Source organism: Parasteatoda tepidariorum, chromosome 5, assembly GCF_982258835.1.
Source record: "Parasteatoda tepidariorum strain Cologne lab strain chromosome 5, Ptep-v5.0, whole genome shotgun sequence".
In the NCBI taxonomy this organism is placed as follows: Eukaryota; Metazoa; Arthropoda; class Arachnida; order Araneae; family Theridiidae; genus Parasteatoda; species Parasteatoda tepidariorum.
Window position 1 is genome coordinate 115,632,130 of NC_141759.1, and position 17,602 is coordinate 115,649,731.

General features: G+C 29.4%; 1 protein-coding gene across 2 annotated transcripts in view; it reads left to right on the forward strand.

The window, feature by feature from the left end:
- The first annotated feature begins 1,023 nt into the window (after positions 1–1,023).
- The window catches only part of betaggt-I (geranylgeranyl transferase type-1 subunit beta), a 38,401-nt gene continuing 21,822 nt past the window's right edge, over positions 1,024–17,602 (forward strand). Inside the window, exons 1-4 of one of the 2 annotated variants that reach the window (XM_043052273.3) lie at positions 1,024–1,242; positions 5,031–5,155; positions 11,547–11,608; positions 12,901–13,043. In XM_043052273.3, coding sequence (XP_042908207.2) covers positions 5,038–5,155; positions 11,547–11,608; positions 12,901–13,043 — 323 coding nt within the window. In that variant the 5' untranslated portion in view covers positions 1,024–1,242; positions 5,031–5,037. Of the gene's footprint in view, positions 1,243–1,606; positions 1,997–5,030; positions 5,156–11,546; positions 11,609–12,900; positions 13,044–17,602 lie in introns of those variants that run through there. The other variant, XM_043052272.3, reaches the window with a different exon arrangement.

Consider the following 17,602-nt stretch of genomic DNA (forward strand, 5'->3'; position numbering starts at 1 on the left):
AAATCAATCAAATGATGGTGGGTTCAAGCATCGATGAAAGGAGTGGGTTCGAGTACCAATGTAAAGACAGTAGGTTCAAGTTTTAAGGAACAGAGAGTGGATTATAAAAATAAATAAAATGATATTATGTTCTAGCACCGATGAAAGGAGTGTGAGTTTGAGTACCGATTTAAAGATAGCGGATTCAAGTTTTAAGCAAAAGAGAGTTTATTATAAAAATTAATCAACTATTAGTGGGTTCAAGCACCAATGATAGGAGTGTGGGATCGAGTACCGATGTAAAGATAGTGGATTTAAGTTTTAAACAAAAGAGAGAGTATCATAAAAATTAATCGAATGATAGTGGGTTCAAGCGCCGATGAAAGGAGATTGGGTTCAAGTTCCGATTTAAAGATAGTAGATTCAAGTTTTAAACAAAAAAGAGCTTATTCTACAACTTATTCAAATGATAGTGGGTTCAAGCACCGATGAAAGGAGAGTGGGTTCGAGTACCGATGTAAAAATAGTGGGTTCAAATTTTAAACGAAAGTGTGGATTATAAAAATTGAACAATTGATAAAGGAATCTCTTTCTCCATTTGAAACTGCATTCATAATTTAAATTCAATATTCGAATTAGAATCTGTTTCGAGAATAAACATTTGTCCCTTTTCTTAAAAATTAAATTAGTTCTGCATTCTATTTTGAATTCATCATTTAAATTAGTCACCATTATCTTTAGATACGCCTCTGCATTAATCCTTTTCTCTATATACTTCTTACTTAACATAGAGACAGTGAAGGACATGAACAAACTATATATGTGCATACAGTAGCCATGTACGCAAAACAAAAATCTAACACGGTGATTATAAAACAAATAAACAAATAATAAGTCTAATTTAACTAAAAGATGTAGACAAGAAAGTGTTATATTTCACTAATTTCGCTGTGTGATAAGAAGTTGTATTTAATTAACCTTACGTTTATTAACATTTTAAGATATGTGGAAAAGCTTAGCTCAACTTTAACGTGCTTTTTGCTTATAAAAGATAAGCTGAAGCTGATATGGTAAGTCACATGTGTGGGCATCCGTGATCGTCTTCTTTTCGAATCACAACTATCGAATTGAATAAAAAGGTACTTTTAGTGATCAGGTCATCAACTGCAGTCTGACCAAACAACCAGCCTTTAGTGTGGGGAAACGAATCCCGGCTCAAGATGTGGGAGGAGGTGGCTGATAAGGCAACTTAGTTAGATTCGGGTTAGTATGTTTATTTATGTCGCACTAAAGCTGCACAAAGGGCTATTGTCGATGGCCTAGGAAACATCCCTGAGATTGATCCGAAGACATGCCATCGCAAATTTGATCCTCTGCTAAAGGGATCGCAAGGCTTTTAGATTCAGATAAAATAGTTTTGAGAAATATATGGTGATTTAAAAACATATTCCCCTGTCCATGATCTTAAAATAACAAGATTTTCAATTAAAAAATTTATTCTGTAATTTTCCTCTGTAATTTTTTTTTTCTTCTGAATTTCATTAATAAGACCCATTTCTCTTTACGCAGATACAATCACATAAGCGATTTTGTACGGTGTAAATAAAGCTGAAATTTATAATTGTTTCTCATTCCAGGGAAAAAAACTGACACATTAGTGAGGTAAAAATGGATAGTCGAATACGTAAACATCAACGACATTAACATCAAATCAAAACCTTAAATATTGATTATTAATTACATTAACTATTGTAAATAAACGATTTTTGATATTTTTTTACCTATTGTTAATTAAATTACGATTATTTTGAAGAATTTCCAAAAGTAATATCGCTTAGAAAATGGTAGATATTAACGCATCTGAGGACTGTTTACATAATACAACCACTTTAATGAAAAGGTTGCAATTATTGGAAAAAGTTTCTGAAACAGAATTTTTAAGAGAAAAGCATATCAAGTTTAGTCTCCGTGTTCTTGGAGTCTTACCAATAAGATATAAGTTTTTAGATTCTACCAGGTAAATGTCTCATGCAGTGTCTCTTATTTTATTAACTTTAAGTTTTGTTAATTGTTTGAAAAACTTGCCTTACTACATTTTTCAGTTAGCATGTGCTCATTTTACTTAATTATTAGCAGTTTTTATTTCCAAGTTGCTTACGGATAAATTTATAAAGCATAGATGTTTTTTTATTTACTTCTTTGTGTGTTTCCTCTGAAATGGGATGAGCCAATTTAAGAGATTAGAGAAGATATCCTTATCAGTACCTGTGCCAAAATGATCCCTGAATTTCAGGGGCAATCGTTTAGTGCACGTCGTTAGTATATTTTGAGTTAAATTATTTTTAACACATAAGCTAAGTCATTCACAGGGGATATTTCCGTATCGTGATCTGTCACGCCAACTATAACCGCCTACATGCCAAATAGATATTAAACTTGCAATTTTAAAAAAAAAAAAAAACTTAAGTGCTAGTGCTTGGATCCGGTTACTAGTTATACCTTTCTAGTTGGTTCATTTCTGTGAATTTTTTTTAGTTTCTGGAGTCCCATACCCGGAAGATGCCAAAACTTGGCGATTATTTTGCGAGTATATGATCACTGTACAGAAATCTCCCACATTCAAAATTTTTACAATTAATTTTGAGAAAAAAATTATTATTAAAAAATATTTCCAATATACGTACTTTAATTTCTAATAATGATTTATTTTGAGAGAAACTTCTATAATTTCTACAAAATTTAATTTGTAATACACTATTATTTTGAAAGAAATTCCAACTGTAAACAAAACTGCGGAAATATTAGATTTTAATAATTTTTCTGCATCCCTGAGTTTTAGTACTAATGATCAATGAAGAATAGAATGCTTTTTTTTTTTAAATCATTTTTCTTAACGCAATGAGGCCTTTAGCTTATCCATATATAAGGCAGCATTGAACAAATTATTATAAGATAATTTAATTTTAAAACTTTTCCAATATTTTTGAATTATCTTCATTCATATAAGCATTGCGTTTTGAAAATGTTAACACTAATGAAAACAAACTGCATATATACAACAGTAATTTGCTTCTGCTGTTAGGCAAAAAAAAAGTGAAAAAAATCTAAAAATAAACTTCAGAAAAACACTTCCCCAGTTATGCTTTTGATTGTAGCAAGCATAGTGTATTTATTCTTGCTTCCTACAGGGTATCCGCGCACCTGGAAAGTCATGAATTTCGGTATTGAACAAAATTTGTCATGAAATGACATGATTTTAACTAATTTTTTTTAAAAAAAAAATCATGGAAAGTCATGGATTTAGGTCGCTGAAAAATCTAATTTTTAAAATGGAATTTAAAAATACCCCCTCCCCATTTCATGGTGCTCCAAATATCTAAATTTTTAATAAAATCCCCACTCACAGTCATATTTTATTAAAATGTAAATTGTTTTTATCATGTTCTTTAAAAAATTTGGTGTTCTTTCAACAAAAAAAAAGAAAAAACATCATTTCTAAAGCGAAGTATCTTTTAAACTTCTGTGATTTCCGAATTATTATTATTTTTTATTTTATTTTATTTTATCAGTTTAAAATTCTAGCTGAAGCAAGCCAGTCATTGGCAAATTTTTTTTATTCAGAAATGAGAACAGAAAAATCAGGAGTATTTCTTTCCTTTCTGATGAACAAGAAAAGTATCTTTAGAATATAATTCTGTGGAGAAGAAGAAAAAAATTGCTCAGCTATTATTTTTTCAGCTATTTTATTGCTTCAACTTTATCTTTACTCTGTTTTTTAAATTTAAAATCAATAAATATAAAGATGCAGAGTAGAACTGTTTTGGTTATACCTACCATTTCAATTTATGTTATTATAATGCTTTTTTAAATTTCTTGTTATGTTTTTGTCGGAGAAATAGTAACTTCGTTAAGTCATGAAAAATTCTAGGAATGAGTCGTGAATTTGAAAATCTAAAATTTCGCAGATACCCTATTCCTACAATCATAATTAACAAGATTATAAAATAAGGAAGCATTTGACCTTAACTTGTTCTGTAATTGCATTTTTCAAATAATTTTGTAAAACCCATCTGATCATGGAAATGAAGATGATCAGTATTAAAGAATTTTGGTACTTTGGGATTATACCTTCGACCCTTTTCGTACTTTTGGATTAACCTGTTGACCCTTTTCACACTTTGAAATTATCCCTTTGACCATTTTTGTACTTTGGTGTTAACCTATCAACCATTGTCGTACTTTGGGATTAACCATTCAACCATTTTCGGCAAACTCGATATTATCGCCATAATGTAGCTTCTGCATTAATAACTGCAAATTTTATCTTATTTACTTTATGACCCTTGACTACTCAACATCTTTAGCAGAATTGTAATATACTGTTTTTACTCCGCTGCAAAGTTATTCAAATTTATGATTTGTCTAGCACGGACGAGAGTACTTGGCAATTGTTTGCGTTTTTAAAGCTATCGAGGATTTTTGCCCGCTGAAATTATTTATAATAATATATATGGTTAGATTCAAGAATAATTCAATGTGTAATTCTAAAAAACAACATAGAGGTTTTTACTTTTTTGATTCTTTTTATCACATAGTTTTACAATTACATTTTTTTGTTATTATTATTAGATAAATTGAATGTGTTAAGAATGTTTAGGTCGACGGGATAATACCTAGTACCAGAATTTTCAGAGACATCATGGCTTGATCATCATCAAATTTACTTACGTTAATTATTTTATAATTATATTTTAGTAGAAAAGCAACAACGCATAAAATTTTAAAAATTACATATCATATGTGTATTCATTTAAAGTAACAGACATTAGAAATTAAACTCAAGATGAAAGAAAAAAAAATGAAAAAATTTAATATTTTTCATTTGGTTATATTAAACTAAGAATAGTTTTGTAAATATTAGAAATTTAAGTAATTTAAAAGATTTTTACTCTTAAAACTGTGCTTGTTTTTAATATAAAAAAAACCTTTGGGTTTAAACCAGCTTAACCCTTCTTATGGTTGAAGTGAAATTAAATTTATTTTCTTTTTAGATTGGTGATGGCTTTTTTTGCAATATCTACTCTCGATCTTTTAGATGCTTTAGATCAAATAGAAAGTGAAAGAGAAAAATTAATTGAATGGATATATGCTTTACAAGTTGTACCAACTGGGAATGGTAAATTTGAAATATTTAGTAATACAGGGTGCGTAGCGTTTTTAAAAATTGCTTAAAGGTGCTTAGTTTCGATTTACATATTTTAGAAGCCCTTAAAGCTGCTTTTTTCATTTGGGGTTTGTGAAATAAAACTTCATTTTCTATATTTTAAAAGGAGATTTTTTCTGTGGCATGTTGATTATGACCATAAATTACAAAAAAAAAGCATGAGTTTCTCTGCCATATTTATCCAAAACTTGTTATTTGATCACGATTATGTAGAGTTTTTTTAAAATGTTTTTGCATTTTATTGATTTTTAGTTTATAAATTAAGAACTTTAAAAGTAGAAAAAAAAAATTTTACTGCAGATGGCCTAATTCTGATATTTTTTTTTTTTAAGTGATTAAAAATATTGTTTGAGTGCTCAACCCCTTAACAATCGGTTAATTTTCAAGAAAACGGTCATAAAAGTGCCTATTTTTTGTATTTGTATTACAAATTTGATTAGTGCTGCAACTAGTTTAAAATAAACTATCTATCTACAATTACCTTAAAAATGTCCTGGCACTGCCATTAGGTGTGTAAAATGAGAAGTAAAATGTTTTCCATTCAAAAGAAATGAATTAGTTTTATTCTTATTGGCGCTGCCCGTCAATATCACGGGAGCGAGAAATAGCGGGCGAAATCTCACCTCGTCATTTTCAAGGGAGCGAGAAGGAAGGGGTTAAAAAGTGCTTATTTTTTGTTGAAAAATCTAGCTACGCACCCTGTAATATATATAATTTTTTATTTGTTTCATGCATTAAAATTTTTTTTTATATTAGTTTATTTTTGAAACATTAAGAATAAAGAAGGTTTAATGAGAAAAAAAAAAAAAAACATTATATATCTGTTTCTGGCAATGTAGGGTAAATATCAACAGTGTATGAAATCAGGATAGGCAGAATTAATTATATTTTAGACAAGTATTTTTAATAACTATAGTTTTTAATTATATTATTTAATTATATTTTTAATTTTTCAATTATAAATATTTTTATTTCTTGACAGTTTTATGTGAAACTTGTGAGCTCCTGTTTGCTGAAGCTCTCAAAGACCAGTCTTATATGTTTTGCCTTGCAAACTATGCTTGGTTTTCTCATTACTAAGTTAGGCCCATTTGAAATGTGTTTGATCATAAAATCTTAAGAATTTGAATCAATTGCTCAAATCTTTTAAACTAATTCTTCTTTGAAAGAAATAACTGTAGTGTATCTACCACTACAAAAATGTAATTCCTATTCACTAGTATATGAGACATCTTAACTTGATTCTATGTTGGTGTACCTTTTCATAGAAGAAGATTGACATTGTCGACATTCCCGGTAACTACTCTCGCCACAATAACTGTACTTGTTTTTAAAATATTTTTTTATTGCCTAGTTGGCCAATAGTTGTTGATAATCTTGTTTCAGTTTGAAAGTAGGCTTAGAGAAATTATAAATATAAGTCGCAGGTGGCGATCATTGAAGTGGATGATGATGTAATTGAAGTTGTGATGATGTAATGACAGATTTGTTATTGCACAAACGGGAAGGAGTTAAGTACGTAATATTTTTTGCTGCATTTTGTTCTTGGGATAAATTTTCTGTGACGTTAATATTTTGTTTTCATGTGGTGGGCTCAATGTTTTCGTGAGTGGTTTTATTGCAATTTATAAATGCATTTGGATTTAAACTTCTTGATATTTGGTATTTTTTGTTGTATTGATTTGAGTAATTTAGGGAGCAAAATTTTAAGTTGCAAATTAAGTTTTCTAAAGAAAAAAAATTGTTTTGGCAGAAATTATGGAGAATCCGGTCATCCTAATTCTCTGCATAAATTATTGGTGTGTAATGAGAATTAAGCAAATAGTGATGAAGTTTGGATTAATTCATAGTGAAATGATTATGTGATGTCTTTTGAAGATTTAAAATTATAGCTTTCAGGGGAGATTTTCTTATTTTGTTACCCCAAGCTGTAACAGAAATGTTGCCTGTGAGAAATTATTTTAAATATATCTGCAGTATTTTTGCTTTATTAATATTTGTAATTTAACCTACACTGATGTTTTTTAAGATTAAGTGCCCAGGATATGTTTGTTCAGTACACTACTAACAGGCTGTATACTTGTAACAAAGCTGTCACCTGAAAGTTATGATTCGGTATAAATCTGCATTATTTGTCACTTATAAAATGTAATTTTGTGTTAAATAAACTTATGTAATACTTATAAGATTGTATTTAATATGTCTGATGTTTTAGTGTGTGTTTATAACATGCTTGTCATTTGAGAATGCAGAGCTCATTCTAGGCAGAAAAAAGGGAAGGGAGCAAAAGTTTAAAAAATGGGCATTATTATTCCAAAAAGTCAATAATTTCTTTCTATGGCCTTACACGTTCTATTAAAAAACGTCAATTTGTAAAAGAATTTTTTTTTTTTAATTTTACTAAAAGTAGCAAAGCAATCATATTAATTACTAATTTTTATTAATATATATATCGAGTTAATGAGCTAATTATCTTAGTAATTTATTTAAAATGCATGCATGCATTTTAAGTGTCTGTAGTTATGATTTAATAATTAAAATGATTAATAATTATGATTTAATGATAGTGGAAGTAACTGCAAACTTTCAAAGATAAGTGCAATAAGGGGGTGTGATGGCTATTTTTCCTTTCCCATATAAATCTATGTATTGACAACAACGACAAACTAAATTAAAAGCGTTGAAAGGTTTAAGAAATCCATTGTAGAGTTTGGTGGAAAAATAAAGAAGGGTTGAGGAAAGAAAGTGTATGGAGTATATTACATCAGGGCATTAATTTACTTCAGGGGCAACAGGGTGGATTCTTTTGACTAAAAGGGCAGCAGGGTGCTGCGCCCTGTTTACCCTGCCTAGAATGAGCTCTGGAGAATGCTTAAGTAATATGAGAAATGTTTAATTAATTCCTATACTTTTCTAATTAATTTTACACTTTGTATACAACACTGTATTCTCTATTTTGGTGATTATATATATTGGACTTGTGGCAGAAACACTGCAACGCTATAGCAGGTGCTGCCGATAAATAAATTTTATGCGCATAATTTGTCATCTAAGATGAAAAGCATGTTGAGATTACGTCTTTAATATGTTCAAAGAATTTATGAAATGTTTTAAAACTTTTAAAATCTAAAACTTCAAAAAAAAATCCCTTGACATTAAAAAAAAACTTAATTATCTTAAAGACTTAGAAGTCTTATACAATCCCTATACAGCCTATAACCAAGCAGTTATTTTGTCGGTACTTTAGGCACTGCAAATGAATTCATTCCTGTTACTCTGAAAGTATTATTGAATGAAGTTCAAAATAGATTATCATAAATTTCTAACAAGATAAACTTTTTGAGCATAATTTTTAGCTTTTCTTTGCAGATTTTGCTTAACATATATGTTAGATTGATCCTGATGTTTACAATAATTGTCTTTGTCTGACTCATTCGAAGAAAACTCATAATTTATATTGATTGTGTTGCAGATTGATTCCATAAATTCTACTACCTGGGTTATAACTAATTACTTACCATTAATAATCAATTACTTAACATATCACTGAGCTTCTTCTGAAATATTTGTAAATCAATATTATTGTGAATCAATATTTTTCCTCTCAAAATTAAGGAAAACTATGTTGGTATAGTATTGATAAGCATGGTGTGCGGAGAGTAGTGGTCAACAATGTCTACCTTCATCTATGAGAAGGTACCCCACCACAGAATCGAGTTAACATGTCTTATATACTGGGGAATTGGAATTGTATTTTTGTAGTGGTAAACACACTACAGTACTCCCCTACCAGAATTATATTTGTGATAGAATTTGATGAACGGATACCACTAGTTGATTCATTGCGGTTTTGTGAGAAGCCGGGAGAGCTGTATTAAGATCACCATACTTTTGAGTGCTGATCGTGAGAGCTGTTTTAAGCTAGTGGTCGCTCCTGTGTTGCTTTTAGCAGTCGACTGAATACATTGTATGTTGTTTGTAATCGAGACTGAGTAGCAACAGGGCGAGGCGGTCGATAATGTCACAAGTAGCATGTCAACTGTTCGATGTGGACCATCCCTCGAAGTAGGCGTGTTCAGATCAAAGTGGGAGTTTCTGTCAAGTTAGGCATGCTCACATCACGTCTGAAGGTCACCAATGTGGGGAGAGTAGTTGTCGACAACCTTTATCTATGAAAAGGTACCTCGGCATTGAATAGAGTTAATATGTCTTATTTGCAAGGGAATTGGAATTGTACTTCTGTAGTGGTAGACACACACTACACATGGTATACAATCTGGTAGGGTTAGCATAAAACATGTTGATTAATGTAAAGTGTTGCTACATTCAAACATGTTGTTAGCATTTTTTAAGCGTCTGCAAGTACTGCTCTTTAATCATAATTTTTTTGGAGTTTTCATACTTTGCCAATTAAGTATTTGCCTTTACAAATTCTTCTTAAGAGGGTTATTTAATTCTATTCTCTGCATTATTTTATACTATTCCTACAGGGTGGTTACAAAATACTGTTAAACAGCAAATAATTTTGTTGTACAGATATTATATAGAAAATGATAAATACACAAATATGATGAACACTATAAATAGAAGTTTACCTTGAAGGAAATTTGAGTCGAATCGACCACCATTTTTATCGATTACAATTTCTTACGCCGCTGTCTGATGGCAACATGAATCATTTTAAGAGGTAATATCTCCCATTTAAGCAATAAAGAAGCTCTGAGGGAATCCACAATTCTGTGCTGCTTAGCATTAGCTTTAGACTCTAGAATACCCTAGGCACAATTGTCTAAAGGGTTTATATCTGGTGAAGAAGGGGGCCAATCTTCTTGCTTAATGGAATTTCGGACAATTGACGTGGAACCAAGCCTTTGTTGTTTTGACTCAGTGGGATTTTGCAGAATCTTGCTGAAATATCCAATCCTTTTTGGGATACAATCTGGCAGCATGGGGCAATAAATGTGTTGCCAATACTTCCTTTTTGTTTTGATTTTTGCCCCTTTATCGATGAATTTCAGAGGAAATCTTCCGTTATTTGACACTGCAACTCAAACCATTGTGGAATTCTTATTCTGAATGCAATGCATAGTTCTTACATTTTCGGGTTTATCATAGAAGGTTGCTGAATTTATTAAAATTATAATATATATATTAATATAAAATAATTGCTAAAAATTATTTTTGGCAATATAACTTTGTTCTGCGCAGTATATTTTCTCATCAGAAAAGATTATTCTGTCAACACTTCTGTTACCTTGCCGTTTTAGCAATTTCTTACGTCTTTGTAACCTTTTTATCTTTTGTGGAGTTGTCAAATCTTGAACTTTTGTTTTGCAATAAGGATGAAAACTTGTTTAATATAACTTGCCTAATTCTTCCTCTCTCTTCTGTAACCATTTTATTAGCAGAGCGCTGTGGATTTCTTCGCATTTTTTCACCAATTCTTTCAGTGTACTTTTTTGTATGAACTAGGCATGGACAACCAGACCTGGGTCGATCTTTACAGCTATTAGAATCCAATAATAAATTCATAGCTCTCTATATAAATGTTCTATTAAACCCAAGAGATTTTAATTACGTAAAGATTCTACTTGCAGAAAATCTGCAATTAAAAAGCTATTTATCCATAAACATTTTTGATTTCATCTTTAGAATTATTCTAAATGTTTTGCTTTGAGCAAAAATCGTCTACTTTTAAAGAAAGTGCCTATCGAAATAGCGAGTTAGAATTTATTTTACCTAACGATTGAAATTAATTTTTTTAAGTGTTACAGTATTTAGTAGCCACCCTGTAGTGAAGATAGGCAAGTTTTTTTTTACTCATCAGTTTAGTTAAGATTATACCACAAGTCGATGAAAATGCTTTAATTACTGGTTGGTTTCTATTGTGGCAAAATCATCATATGATTGTTCAGGCTCTTTTTTGCCCACTGCTTTGAGTCCGAGGTAAAGTTGGTTAGGAATGACTATAAAGTTAAATCACAACAAAACAATAAAACTTTTCTTTGAATCTCAAGAGGATATAAATCAATAAAACATAGCAGCTATTTCAAAATTTTAACGAAATGTATTTTTGAAAAAAATAAAAAGACTAAGCAGATCACTTTTTGTTTGATGCTCTTTTATTCAGAATTAAAAAGCTTGTCTAATATTTTATTAATTTTTGTACTTGATGCAGAATATTTTATATTAGTAGAATGTATTAAAGAAAGGTCGCTTGTTTTAAAAACCTTTTGGTGTGAAATATTTATCAGTGAAGTGTTTCCAAGAAAGTTTTTGTGTATAGACTGTATTAAGAATGAATAGATTGAATTTGAATAATAATTATAAACTTCCTTTTCAGAAACTAAAAAGATAGATTTTGGTTTTCGTGGTTCATTTACTTGCATAGCTGGAGATGATGTTGTGAGTACTCTTACATAATTTACATTCTAGAATTTTTTATTTCTCTGCATTATAAATTTTAATTTGTACCAACTGTATCTTCATATGTTCAATTTCCCCCCCCCCCCACATGTTTGTAGCTTATTACTATAGAAACTTTAACTGGTTTTTAAATGTCCACTAAATGAATATATGAAACCAGTATCCTAACGTATGAAACTAGTATTTAATTTGTTTGCTAAATAAATCTTTGTATACATTTTTTTTTCAAATATGATAATGATGGTATTCTCAAAGTAAAAAAAAATATTCTTTTCATAGTTAATGTTGAAATATTTATTTTCAAGTAGAATAAATTTAATAAATACTAAAATAATTTTTCTCCCACCTGAATATTGTTAACTGAATGAAAATTATTCTGACTAATGTGTGAATAATTACCATTTCTTTTTACAACTTTGTTTTATTTTTCTAACACAATTTTGTTTATTGTGCACAAAATGTTCAAAAGTAAAATTCCAACCATTTTTCTGCAAGGTTAGAATAGTTTAACCATAAAAAAGAGCAGAAACGAAAAATAAATTACTTCTAAGGTTTTGAACTCTAGCAAAAGTTATTGAATATGCAAAATAAACTACGTTTTCTACAAAATGATGCATTTCTTTGTATGATTATTAGTTTTGGAAATACAGAGAGTTTTAAAAATTATTCATATTTCTAAAAACTTTTGTTATTGGTCCAGCAATGTGCAAAAAACTGAAGGAAAAAAAAAGTTTGTTTAATAAAATGATTTTTCTGGAATGTGACTTTTGTCCCTTTAACTCACAAATCATTAATTCTACAATCGATTAGAATTTTTTTTATTTATTCATTGGTTTTCATTTTCTAAGTGTTATACAAATAATTAACATTACACAATAAATATTTTAACACTAATCACCAAAGGTAAATAACATATCCTTGCAATAACATACACAGCATTATCTACATTAGCAGGGTGTGTCTAGGTTTTTTTTAAAGGTACTTATTTTGTGAAAATTTAAACATGATTTGTGAAATATAAAAATTATATTAAATAATCAACATAAAAATATGGTAAAATAAGAAAATATTTTCAAAAAAATTTAAATATTTTTCAAAAACATGTTGAAAGTATTTTGTGAAACTACCGTTTTTCCTAAAATTGAATTTGTGAAAGTACCACTAAACGGCAGTAATTTCGCCCGCAACAGACCCCTGATTCTCGGAGATGGTTTATGGGAAATTTGCATTATTCTAATATTGCAGAATTAATTGTAATCATAATATTGCAGAATTCTGACTTTTGTGATAAAGCTAACCTTGCAATGACGTACACAGCATTATCTACATTAGTAATACTTGGAGATGATTTATCAAGAGTTTGCAGGAAAGATATTTTGTCCAGCTTGCATGATTTACAACTTTCAGATGGAAGGTAAGTTCTTTAATTTATAAGTTGATTTATCACCAGGGATCTGTTTAGAAGAAATTTGGGTCCGTTAACGGACCCTTCACAAAACAGTTTATCTTTTAATCAAACCCTTCACGAAATAATTTGTCTTTTAATCTGACCCTTCACAGTATAATTTATCTTTTTAATCGGACCTTTCACAAATTTGTTTATCTTCATTATTGTTTTGTTAATAGAATAAACTCTTTCGGGGAGGGGGGGAAGAAAGACCGTTCAAGACAAACTAAGTTTCCCTAAGTTTAAATTCCAAATGTAGTATTCTAAGAAAATATTTCTACTTCTTCAAACATCGTGTGCACATTCTTATTGATATTAAATTATAATTTTGTTTTTTTTGTAAATAAATAATGTTAATCTTGTATCTATTTACAATTTAAAAACTTCTTGGAAATGTTTTTAGCAATTTTTGCAATAGCGGGACCCCATTTGCACAAATTCACAAAAGCAGGACCCTGGTTGAAAGAATGTGACTTAACGCTTATTTTATATTCACAAATTATGAATAGTTTTTTCACAATTTTACAAAAGCAGGATCTTTCACGAAATGTCTGGACGGACCCCTGATCACAGCAGATGAAAGCTTGGAGTGGAGGTAGGATACTACGAAAGGGGGCAGCAAAGGGGGCCCTCACATTTTATAGAACAGTGTTTTCATTACAGAAAAAAAATGGGAGAGAATTTCTCACCCTTTCTCAAAAACAGTGTGAGATTTCAAAAAGTTAAGTGAGATTTCTAAAAATTCAAAAAACAGGAATAGACTTGGAAAAAAATTATTTCTTTAATTATAATACATTTTAAACATCTTCTAACTGAATATTTTTGCTGCATCAACATATGCAAGGTGTTCTATATCTACTTTTTAATCAGCTATTTAATTTATTTGTCTGAAAAATATCCGTATTTGTTTCGTTTTGACTGTTCCATTTGTTTCATTTTCATTTGTCCACGCTATCCGCACACCATGGAAAGTCATGGATTTCAGTATTGAACTAAATTTGTCATGAAATGTCATGATTTTAACTATTTTTTTTTAAAAAAAAATCATGAAAAGTCATGGATTTAGGTCGCCGAAAAATCTAATTTTTAAAATAGAATTTACCCCCGCCCCCCAATTTCATGGTGTTCCGAATATCTGAATTTATAACAAAATCCCCTCTCACAGTCATATTTGATTAAAATATAAAATGTTTTTATCGTGTTTTTTAAAAATGATGGTGTTCTTTCAAAAAATGAAAGAAAAAGCATCCTTTCTAGAGCGATTTATCTTTTAAACTTCTGTGATTGCAGAATTTTTGTTATTATTTTTTTATTTTATAAATTTAAAATTTTAGCTGAAGCAAGCCAGTAATTGGCGAATTTTTTTATTCCGAAATAAGAACAGAAAAATCAGGAGTATTTCTTTCGGATGAACAAGAAAAGTATCTTTAGAATGTAATTCTGCAAAAGAAAGAAAAGAATAATTTGCTTTTTTTTTTCCTCCAGCTATTTTATTGCTTCAACTCTTTCTTTACTCTGTTTTTTAATTTTAAAATCTGTAAATTTGAGGATGCAGATTATAACATTTTTGGTTATACCTATCATTTCAAAGAATGTTATTATAATGCTTTTTTAAATTTATAGTTGTGTTTTTGTTGAAGAAAATAGTAACTTCGTTAAGTCATGAATTTGAAAATCTAAAATGTAGCAGATACCCTGTTACAGAGTAGAAGATGTTGCCTTAACAAGGTATTTGTCCATCTTACATTCATGCACAAAAAATGTAAACGTCTTACATAAAGAAACCTTACCGACGGTGAACAAGTGGTTGCAGAGAAATGTATTCTGAAAGGGATTCCGTGGTTTGGGGGGTTGGTGTTCTGCTGTTTGCACCTTAGAGGAGTAATTCCAAGTCCTCTAAGGTTCGCACCGGTTCTGAACAATACTGGTAAGTAGGGAAGCTAGATAACAAGGACCGATGTTCAAAATAATGAAAAATCAAGGAAGAAAAGTGAAACAGATTTTATTCAAAATGGCAAAAGACGAAATTTTTGCCAAAATTCGCGCATTTTGAAATTGATTAATAGAGTGCTCGAACTTCTCGCGTTAATCATTTTTTATTGTGAGAAAAGAAAAAAATATGCGAGATTCTCGCGCTGTAGTGAAAACACTGTAGATTATGAGACACAGCCCTTTAGAAGACTACACTCAATATGTGTGTAAGTAAATGTACAATTAAAAAAATAGATAATTTTATTGTGCTCTCCCTTCCCATAGAGGAAATATACGTTCCTGTTGCTGACCAATGGGAAGATTCTTGGTTTTAAATGTCAAGGAGAACAGAATAATTAAATAATAAAAAAACAACAGTAAAGCAGAATCAAAAAAAAAAAATTACTGTTAAATGAGAGAGGAATAATGTACAGGCAAATAATTTATTTTTTAAAATTTAGTTTTAATTTTAAAACAAATTAATCTATGAAGTTAAAGTTGCAAATTCGAATTTTTGATTGTAATTTTGTAAGGTTCAGATAATTCGGTCACCCGATTTATGCTAATGTAACTTATTACAGTTCTTAATTTTTTACCTATTTCTCTTTCTGCCTTTAATATATATATGTGTACATTTTATGTATATATATATATATATATATATGTATATTGTATGTATATATATATATATATATATATATATATATATATATATATATATATATATATATATATATATATATATATATATATATATATATATGTGTGTGTGTGTGTGTATATATTGTGTGTATATATATATATATATCAGGGGCCTGTCTAGGTTTTTGTGAAAGGTGACTATTTTGTGAAAATTTAGATATAATTTGCGAAAAATTTAGATTTATCTTTTCTTAAGGGATACAAAAAAAAAATTTAAGAAAAAGTATTTAGTGAAACTACCGTTCTTTCTAAAGTTTAATTTGTGAAACTACCGTTTTACCTAAAATTGAATTTGTGAAGGTACCGCTAAACGGTAGCAAATTCAGCCTTGACAGATCCCTGTATATATATATATATCTATATATACACACACAACATACATATAGTGAAACTTCCTCATATGGACACTCCTGCAAAACAGATGCCTCTTAATACGGACATATTTTTAATTCCGCGGGAGTCTTCTATGAATAAACCATTATGTACATTCTCCACAAAGCAGACACTTCCATAATCCGGGCAGTTATTTTTGCCATGAAAGGTTATTTTCTATCTCTTATATCCGGACACTTCTTTTTCTAAATTCGAAAAAAAAGAGACAAAAAATGATTTAGTGGAATTATGTGAAGAGCAATGTTACTGTTTGTGAGTTGATGAATATAATTAAAAACTCTAACAGGGTTCCCATGGTACTTCAAAAACCTTGAAAGTCCTTGAATTTGGTTGAAAAAAATCAGGGCCCCAGAAAGTCCTTGAATTCTGCCATAGGATACTTGAAAAGTACTTGATTTTTTAGAAATTAAAATACTACTAATTTTTCTTGCAAAAAAGTAATGAAAAAAAAAATAAATTCAAAGGAAAATTATAGAAATTCTAATTATGCAATTTTTAATGCTTGAAGTGAAAAGGGGTTAAAGAAGATGCAAAACTTTTCTCTCCTAGATTTTTCAGACCAGATTGTTGTTCATATCTCTGATGTTTTAAAAGCTGAAATTTCTAGCATATTTTAGGTTTCTTAGTCATAGTTTTGTGAATGATATATAGGGTTTAATTGATTTAGAAACATGTTTAATGTGTTGACTTCATTATTACGACAGGTTAATATTGTTGTCCTATTTGTTCTTTTAATTTATGTAAGAAGGATAATTAATTTTGTATCATTAACAATCAAATTTTTACATTCAGTTTTTACTGCTAATAAATAAAGTTTAGTCCTACAGGTTTCATTGATTATGAATAAACATCGTGATTCACATTAAACTGATTCTTGATTTATGGATCAGAAATTCACATAAAATGTTCTACGAATTGTGGTTTAACTGAAAGTGATCAATGAATCACATATCGAATATTACTTTAAAGTGATTTGCAAATTACTCATCAGGATTTGTATTAAGGTATTTTATAAATCACATCATGATTCACATTAAAGTTATTTATCAATCATGCCTCACGATTCTTATTCTAGTAGTTTACAAATCACGCATTGCGATTCACAAAAGAGAGATTTGAGAATTACCACCCACAATTCTCATCAAAATGATTTTAGAATCACACATATCTGTCCTATATTAAGCACCTTTCGAAACACAAATTGTAATTTGTGAAAATTAGGCTTATTCACAAAATTTACATTTTATAGATATATTTTATTGAAAATAAAGCTTGGTAAGTCTTAGTAATCTCTAAAATACTGTTCTACAATAGATTTTATTATGTTCAAAATACATTACTGATATACTTAAGTAAGAACATAGAAAATTTGATATTGAAATTAAAACAGATATGTTAAATAGATATATTTTGATAATTTATCTAAGTATATACATTTCCTGTAACCTAAAATTTGATCT